This window comes from Glycine soja, chromosome 5, assembly GCF_004193775.1.
Source record: "Glycine soja cultivar W05 chromosome 5, ASM419377v2, whole genome shotgun sequence".
NCBI lineage: Eukaryota > Viridiplantae > Streptophyta > Magnoliopsida > Fabales > Fabaceae > Glycine > Glycine soja.
In genome coordinates, this window is record NC_041006.1 from 10,001,790 (window position 1) to 10,011,577 (window position 9,788).

At 32.7% G+C, this 9,788-nt stretch overlaps 1 protein-coding gene across 1 annotated transcript; it reads right to left on the reverse strand.

Annotated features, from left to right (window-relative positions):
• Positions 1 to 631: 631 nt before the first annotated feature.
• LOC114412305 (chloride channel protein CLC-b-like) lies at positions 632 to 5,701 on the reverse strand. The gene is made up of 6 exons (XM_028376130.1): positions 5,365 to 5,701; positions 5,052 to 5,252; positions 4,486 to 4,663; positions 3,326 to 3,858; positions 1,460 to 2,609; positions 632 to 1,001 (listed from the first exon to the last, which is right to left on the reverse strand). The coding sequence occupies exons 1-6, from the start codon at positions 5,556 to 5,558 to the stop codon at positions 906 to 908; spliced, it is 2,352 nt and encodes a 783-aa protein (XP_028231931.1). The 5' UTR covers positions 5,559 to 5,701; the 3' UTR covers positions 632 to 905.
• Between the last annotated feature and the right edge of the window lie 4,087 nt (positions 5,702 to 9,788).

The following is a 9,788-nucleotide window of genomic DNA, read 5'->3' on the forward strand; positions in this document are numbered from 1 at the left end:
ATGTTTTCTTTTTATTTTTCATCTTTAAAGTAGTTTAAATGGCACTTTTTTCATCATTGAAAGTAATATTTAAACCACGTTAAGAACGAAGACAAAGAAAACATAATTTACAATGACTAAAAATAAAAATAAAAATACAAGAAAAAGAAAAGCAAAAGAACACTACATTACAAGCATTAAAAATATATTTAATCCTATTATAAATAGATACTTAAATGTTATTTACGTGGCAATGTTCGATTATTAGGAAAACAATCATCATCTCTTTTTAAGAGTTGTCAAGAAGATTACAAGCAAGGAGATGGAGCCCTTTGTTAATTAAAAAGGAATTTTCTTTCACTTTTCTTTTCCCTTTAGTTATGGATCCTTTTAGAATTTTTGATTTTGTTATGAATTTCTTTATAATTATGAATAACTAAAATTTATAACAAGGGCGATGATTGATTCTATGCGTTGAATTATGTATTTTTCAATTTTAATATAATTCATGTTTTTCTTTAATATTGAATTTATTTTATTGGTTTGAATTTTCATCAAATGATCCTTGCCTTGATAAGGATGCTTAAGAGGAAAAAGAAAACATTAACGAGTTCGAGGGTGATGTAAGATAATGTAAGACCAGGGTGCTGTATTTAACAGTGGAAATTAACGAGGATCATTAATTTTGAATGGGAAAAAAAAAAAAAGTGGAAAGATTTTAGTAGCAGTTTCTCAAGTGGAAAAAGAAAACTTACCATTGGCATTATTTTTATTAACGTTATTTTACCCGTAGGGAAGGTGAATATGTTTTAACATCGTTGTATCTTGTATCCTTCTCCATTCATTTGGCCCAAATAATGCAAAATTGAGAAAAAGCTTCCAGCTGAATAGAGAGACTTGTCCCAATAAATTCACTGAAATTTGATTCACTTCCTCTTTGATTTTGCCAGGTGAGGAAACACTGTCAGAATGTTGTATGCCAGTAGATCTTGCCGGGTCAGGATCCCAATCACAGGAGATACCTACGAGGAGAATAATTAAAAGGTTAGTCATATATTGCTCTCTTACATTACTACATATTAATCAGGGTTATCTTTTAGGTTATGTGTTCTTAAGTGTATTTAAGTAAAGTAAGACGATCCTCAAAAATAAATCATCTATTTTTTATCCCTTCTACATGAAAATGTATATATGTGGTGTTTATTTTTATAAATGAAAGACTAAAAAATATGAATTTTTTAAAAAAGACAGAGAGCACATTTCAAACAGTTTCATGAATAAGGGATAAAAAGGAGAATTTACTATTGAAGAACTAAACGCGAATATTATCTTGTTTACAGATACTTAAAAACATATTTAACCATATTGTTTTTCTTTTATCGCTTGAAATACTTTCAATTTCAAAAGAAACGACTAAAATACAAAATTTAATGTTTGAATGGAATTAATGTTCATAATGTAATGTGCTTAGTAAACTAACCCCTGAAGCTTGATACTTTGGCACAACAAGCATATGGCGAAGTCCTACTTGTCTGAAGAGAACCATTGCTTTTGCAACTGACATACTCTCTAGCACTGTGAAGGGTGTAGTATTGGTGAGAGGATGCAAATCAACAAACATCTCCATTTCTTCTTTTGTCACAGCCACATCTTCAATATTCCCTTCTCTCTCAGCCAGCTCCACCCATGTAAATTTCTCTCTAACTTCCCATTCCTCAGTTCTCCTTCTCTCCTTCAAGAACCACTTCTTCTTCAGCACTTGGATAAGGTGTGCTCTTAGAATGATTCCGTGCAGTTCTGTAGCCTCATTGGCCACTCCTGTGGTTGGCACCAGCCCACAATCCATCACAGGAAAACCATTATGTGTAGTGTTTTTCAAGGCATTGACTATGTTAGCCACCTTTTCTACTCCTTTGAAGCTAACCACTGCTGGCTTCACATCAACAAGCTCACCCACAGTGAGGTTTCTCATCCATGGCTCAGGGTTTGCATCCATGAAAGGGAGGCCTTTCAGGTGCAATATGATCTCATAGATGCTTGGGTTGAAGCTGTCTCCAACAGTTTTAGCTATGAGGAGAACAATCATGGTTATTGGTAGTAGGAGAAGGTTGTTGGTTAGTTCAAGGAAGATCACACAAAGGGACACAGTCATTCTCATGGATCCAGCCATGAGTGAGGCTGCACCAAGGACTGCAAACAGCCCTTGATCAATGTTTGTGTGAGGCCCCATGAGGATGCCGAGAAGGCGACCGTAGCCGGAACCCATGAGAATGATGGGGAGGAAGAGCCCTGATGGCACAGCAATCCCAAAGGTGATTAGTCCTAGTATGCAATACAGTGCAAAGAAAATTATGATGGAGGAGGGTTGGTATTCAAGAGGGGTGTTGGTTGAGAATATGTTTCTAACAGCATCATCATTGGTGGTCAGAAGAAGAGTAGCAAGATCATTGTAGTAGCCTTTTGGGCAGTTGAATTGTTTGAAGTTTCCAGAACGCCCGTTGGTGGGGCACACATCTGAGAGGGATGGATCACAAGGGGTACATTTTGCTAGGAATGGGAGACCATATTGGCACGCTGATGTGAAGATTGCAACTGAAAGACTGAGGAGGAGCTTGTACATTTTTCCTTTCCTGCAATGGTTGGAAGTAGTTTACTCACTAATCAGTAATCATACAATCTCAAATAGCAGCAAATTTGGGCTCTGCTAGCACTTGGCAGGGCATCATTGTTCATTGTACTCCAGGATGCAATCGGTGGTCAGAAGATAAATTAGCTTCATAATGCCTTAATTAGTTTGCCTTTTCTTAGTCCCTTTTATTCTAGGCCTGATCAATTGAGCACTTAATTGTTCTTTATAAATTATGACACTTTCAAATCAGATTAATCATTAATGAGAAATGCTAGCGACATACATTCTAACATACTATCTATTAGTGGTTGAAATTTATTGGGAATCACAATTTTGTAAATCTCACTTCTTATTTACTGAGTCTCACTAATGATTTTATAATTTTCAATAAATTTTGACAAATAGTAAAAAGAGTATTAAGAAAAGTACATCAGAGAAGAGAATGCATTGTTAGAATTCCTTGTCCATAATTGGGTGGACTACTTAAGGATATTCTAAGCTCTCTTAGCACTCTTTTCTCATAATTTGAACTCAAGATTTAAGGGACTTATCTCCTTGTCACTCAAACCACAAGTGACAAGACTACAGTTCAGTAAAAGCATTGTTAATTTCATTTACAGATAATTTATATTCTTTTGCATTATATAGTTTACTATTTAAAAGAAACAATAGGACAGGTTATATTTTTTGATATTGAGATTTGATAAGGCTGCTTACTGATTGATGAGATTGTAGACACGGAGGACCTTATGGAGAAGATAGTTGTAAAGGCTTCCCAATACCCCACCTAGGACTCCAATGATAACAACAGGGATGATATCCATCACATTGTACCTAACAGTGACATCGCTCACATCATACATGATGAGCCCTCCTTCACCAAAAAGACCACACTTGCCTTTGTGGCAAAGTTCAATAGAGGCCCTTAGCACTACCACCACCACAGCTGTGCTGAAAAATGTTCTCCAGAGGAGAGCACTTCTCCACCAAGTTGCCACCTCTTCAAGAGCAAAGAGAACTCCTCCCACAGGTGCCCTGAAAGCTGCACAAACCCCTGAAGAAGCACCACAAGTAATAAGATCGCGACGGTCACGATCGTTGTTGAAATACCGTAGCCAGCGCCACTTGATCCTGTAATTGTCAGGGCCTCCTTGGCCTAGTAAGGAAGCAATGCAGCTTCCAATGTGTACCAATGGCCCTTCTTTTCCTAAATCTAGGCCTGCAGATACAGCTCCAATGCTTCCAATTATCTACCAGACCAAATACATCGGTTAAAATTTACTCGGGACATTGGTTATCTAATGCTACTTAAATTTAAAATGTTGTACATTGTTTGCAACTTTGCATTATAGCAATGACATTGAGATCGTATGATGTTTTGTTCTTTTACCAATATTGATACATTTTTTGGTTTGACGAGACACATTAGTAAAGAGAATACTATTATTGACCCATCATGATTATTACTGTCATTGATCTTAGACAAGTGCAAATGTTAAGGTTTGAATTCCATAAATGCTGATCTGTTATAAGAAACCATTCCAGAATTCAGTGGTGCCTATAACGAAAAATTTGTCCCAATTCCTTCAGACAACTAGCTTTACAGCTCACTGTACAGTAACAGAATGGTAGCCAATGGGAAATTAATGAAAGAAGTGATCATGATGAAGTTGAACACCGACACGTGAAATTCATCATAATTGTCTTTTCTTTTATTTTTGTTCCTTGGTGACCCTCTTTCCCAACCCTCCAAAAAAACTATCAAGATAACCTAAAGGAATCCTTATGTATAAATTTTCATATTCTTCTTTATGATTATGAAAGTGAATCAGAAGTAAAAGAATTGAGGTGGACAATGCAACATATAACAAACTAACCTTAACAAACAATGTGGTGGCACCATACATGTTGGGAGTATCAACACCATTAAGATAAGCTTTGATTTCAGGTATTCCAGGCCCAGCTGCCGTGGGTGCAAAACACACACACAGAATAGAAGCAACAAATGTCAAAAGGAAATTAATGCCCGTGAAATATAGGAAACCTCTCAAGTACCTGCACCACATATCCATATATTCATATTCATTCACAGTTTACATTCAATTCCTAATAGGACAAAACTTAGATACAATCCATAGATGCTTTTATTATTGTTTTCCAATTAGAATTGGAGTTTCACCTCAACAATCTATGTTGACCTTTAACGCAAACCTTATTACCCGGATTATCTAGGTGAAACTCTAATTCTGATTCAAAATCAACACCAAAAGCAGTTAAGGAACTACAGGTGTAAGTTTTATCCTTCCTATTAATTTTTCCAAACTATAAAACCTGCATGATATAACTAAAGCTGGATATCTTCCAAACTATTTTTGCGCACGAAAAAGGAAACAAAATTTTTCATTATTAGAAAGAATAGAAGGTGAGGAAGGGCTAATCTGACCTTTCTTTTTGGATAAAGTTGACAACAGCAAGAAACTTGTACCCGGCAATGTTCTCAACAGCAAGATTGATAAGAGTGGCTATGACACCAGTGAGAAGTCCAACAAGGAATGCCAGAGTCCATTTCCAGAATATGTATTGCAACACTTGAGTTCTTGATCTGCTCCTCCAATCTTGTTTGAACAGGTCATTCTCATTGATCCTGCATATAGAAAAGCCTCTTCAAAATGAGTAACTCATTGTGGAAGGAAGACACAAAGTGCCAAGTTACCATGATAATTGAGCATGGATGATGCCTTATTCTTGGTTCTTACTCGTAGTCCAAGCTTTCTATGTAGGAAACTTTTGCTCCAACAAGAGCAAGTGGATTGGAAGACAAAGTCCTGTTCCTCTTGAGAAGTGGCTCATTCAATGGATTGCTTTCTGGATCCCTTTCTTCAACCTCTTCCACCATATTGGTGTCATTGATTGATGTGCTTTCTTTAAGCAAACTGGATTCCTCACCCATTGGAACAACACACACACAAAATAGTTGTGGCAGAGAAACTGATCAACGTCTGAAGTTGACAACCATCAGGCAAAAAAAAAATGTTTTGGATTGGAACAAAGCTAGCCACCTAGCCTATAAATGGAAAAATAAATTTAAAGTATTCGCCACTTTGGTTAAAATTATGACATTTGTTGTGTTATGATTGACAAAGTCAAACCAGTGTACCAGTCACTACATAAGGTTATTATTGATGTTGTTAGTAGGTGTGTGGTTATTTTTTAATATAACTTTTTTAAAAATACAAAAAAAATGTAAAATTAAATATAATAATATTGTCCTGTAAGTATAAATTGTCATAAATGTTAAATCTTGATTAATTGTGAGTGGAAAAACCATACATGAAAAAGCTTAATAATTATCAAAGGGGTAGTTATGATTACATGGGTATGGAAAATTTGTTTAAAAATCTTAGGAATGGAAAGCGGAGACTCGTGGCTGTTATCTTTTTGGTGTCTTCATGTCTATTTGCATCTTTGTCCAACCAAACCGGCCAATAATTCATTGTCCATTGAGAACGTGAGATATTTTTCATATTATGGTTTTCCTACTCATTATTTTGGACCACTTGCCTTGAATTAATGCCACATGGACGGCATGTATATAAGGTATACTTGACATTTCAAGTTACAGACTCCTGATAGTGACCCCCAAGTTTGAATATTCGTGTAACAGCTCCAAAATAAAACTGTTCCTCAAACCTACTTTGGTTTGTTAATGAAGTTACCATATTTTGCGAGTAATGAATCAGAATTCATGGCTAATTATTATTGTGAAAGAGAAAGTGAACGCGATGAAAGGACGCCTTTGTTTATTCAATCTCTCACCTAAGTACACCTTTATTATGGTTTTATATATATATATTTGCTATCAAAAAATCAATCGGATTCGTCAAATATTTTTTGATCGTTACGGTTAATATTTAAATAGTTACATGATTTATTACACATGCATTAAATTATAATCTCATTTATTTTTAATAATAGATATAACTTCTTACTTTTTGTTTAAAATATATCTTTTAAAAGAATCAAATCGCAATTGTGTTCCTGAGATATACCTGGTATTATTGGAAAGAATTTCACTGCAACTCTCCTTTGATCCAACTAAATATAATTTTGTTGTACGAATTTTAGGGAAACTTCTACGACATCCAATCTTTGAAAGAAACGCTTTCTGTTTATAAACTATAATAATTAGGCCATCGAATCATCTTTTCCAACAACAAACCAGCCAAATAATTCTGTTTTTCAATTTTGATACATCATCTCTATACACTCTTTCCCATTTCATCAAATTTTATGTTTTGAATTTTCAAATAGTATATTATTTAATGTAAAATAATTTTCCAATAACAATCCAATATTTTCTTTTCAACGCCTAAAATAATTGAAGAACACTCAACATATACTTACTTTTTATTCATTTATTTTCGTTATGTTCTCTTTTTATTTCTCTTTTTTTTGTTACATTACTTATTTCTCAATTTCTCTCTTTATATTTAGTTTTCTATTTCTCTCTATTTTAATATCATTTCACTCCTAAATCAGAATGGATGATTATTATCATGAGAAAAGTTTGTTGTACATTATCAGAGACGCTCTTTTTAATATATTGTTTAATTGAAATTTATTGAAAATTATTATTTTTGTTAATCTTACATCTTATTTAACGTGTCTCTTTCCTGTTTTTATAGCTTTCAATAAATTTTGTGCAAAAATAAAATGTGTGTTAATGAAAAATTGCTAAAATATATGTTATCAACACTCTTTTCTATAGATAATCAAAAGTAATTAGTGTGGAGAGACGAAGACATGACAGATAAAAAGAGAGATATTAACGAAATCGTGTTACATGTAGCAACTAATTTTTGCTTTTTGAGAGGCGTGGGGGATATATATAATGGAGGGAGAAAGGCTTGAGGAGAAAAAGTAAAAAAAAAAACTAAAGAACTATTGGATCGTAGTGGGGTAAGATAAGAAAACTCAAGAAACGTGGGGAGAAGAAATGAAAGGTGACTAGAAAGAGAGGTTTATTGATGGAGCCAGTCTGTGGTTCTTATCAATCCCAACAAATGAAAAAGATGTTAATTCGTTAATTCCTTTTGTGTGTTTATGCTTTCTTAGACCAAAAAAGTATTTATTTATTCATATTAGAAATGAAGATGTTCTTTTTGATGGATCCATATGATTTATACAATTCATACATTAATATTACTTTCTTAAAAATGTTGAAAGTAATATCATAGACCCTTAAGTTTTCGATCTTGTTAGATAAGATCGAACTTTATTAGTTCCGATATATAAATATAAAAGAATCCAGTTGTTGATAGCTAAAAGCAAAATGAAAAGGGTATATTCCTGCACCATTATTCTATGACAGTGCAACAATTTTGTATATGGTTGGTTAAATTTAAGTTCTTTTAATTTAAATTAATTTACATGAGTGCATGACATTTTTTTCTTGAAATTTTATCTAATAAAGTTATATTTGTTTATATATATACACTTACCACCTAAGATTTTTAGAAAGAGCATTTTAAGAATATACACTTACCACCTAAGATGGAATTATTTCAGTTTAATCTTTGGTCTTGTGTTTTAGTGATTCTGAGTTTGTAGTGACCTCACAAACATTTAACGTACACATATTTTTTTAAAAAATACAACAAGTTACATTTTAAGTATATTTTAATAAAATTAAAGTTATAACTCGTTGATGTACTCTTTTTACAGAACAAATGAGTATACATTTATATATCCCTATAAATTATATAATTTCATAATACAATAAGTTTAATCCTTGATCCAATACTGATGTAAAGTTTTTTTCACATGTTTAATATTTATTAATTTTATTGATAACTAATCTTTATTAGAGTTAATTATTTTTAATGAAATTTTTAATTTCAATCACATTTCTCTATCTACAAAAGTTGAATATGAGATCTTGTTTAATATCATTTGGACCAATAAAATTTTATTAGTATGTTATTTATTATTTAATGAAGTATTATCGTATCATAAAAGATTTGTCAGTGTTTAAATGATAACCAAATATTTACTTTCAAACAAATATTTTTATCATGGAGAATTAAAGCTAAGAAATGGATATATATATAAGTGATATCCCTAGGAAAAGAGGTAATGCAGTACATTAGTTTACTTGATTTTCGTTTGAGAATAATTAAATTTAAGTATAATTTTAAAAATATTTAAAAATTATATAAAAAAGTAATTTTTTTAAAAGTAAATTAAATTAAATACACACTTAATCACTAATGTGATTGGTTAAATAAAATATAAATTATTATAAACTTTTTAATATGTATTTTATTCTTACAAATAAATAAAAATCGCATGTTTAATATAAACAATTAGAATCGTATACAGGATGCTTGCGAAATATTTTTTTAATATAAATAATGATTTATGATTGGTCTTTCTCCTCCTCGAATGTAAGTGAACCAACCCGTTTTCCACTTTAAATTCATCACATTATAATAATCATATATGCATTCTTCTATCTTCATCACTCTCATCTGTCAGATAGCATCGTGACATACAAAAATAACTCACTGGAGGCACGTGTAAGGTGCCAAGTGTTCTTGTGATGGATAAATCGTTGTGATCAACGGTCCAGGATTACATTGGCCCTTGACTTCTTCAAGAGACTCCTTATATGGATATATTTTACTACCTAGTTATCATTAATTTCTTCAACGAAACACAGTCCAAAACCGATAGCGACACCTAAACTTTTGTCTATTCTTCGGGTTCAAGCTGGTGTGGTGTTGGATCATGTGTTGCGTTTTGGAATTACCCACGGATCATGGCATGGATTGAGGCTTTTAGTGCATTAGGCACAGATCAGGGGTACAAGATCCATAGACAAATTTATCCTACCTGGCTGCTATATATGCAGGACTCGTTCCCACCTAGGCATATATATTTGTGAACCCCACTAGTGTTACAGCCTAATATGAACAGTTCTATTATTTATCAAATATGTGCAAGCATATGCTTTTGTATTTTATTTAGTCATAAAAAAGTATAATATGTCAACTTTTCGACCCTGAGCATCATGAGTTATGTTTTTCTTTTATATATAAAAAGTTAAAATATATTTTTTCTCCTTCCGTAATCAATAAAAGTTAGATTTTATTCCTCTAAAATAGTTTGTTTTCATAAA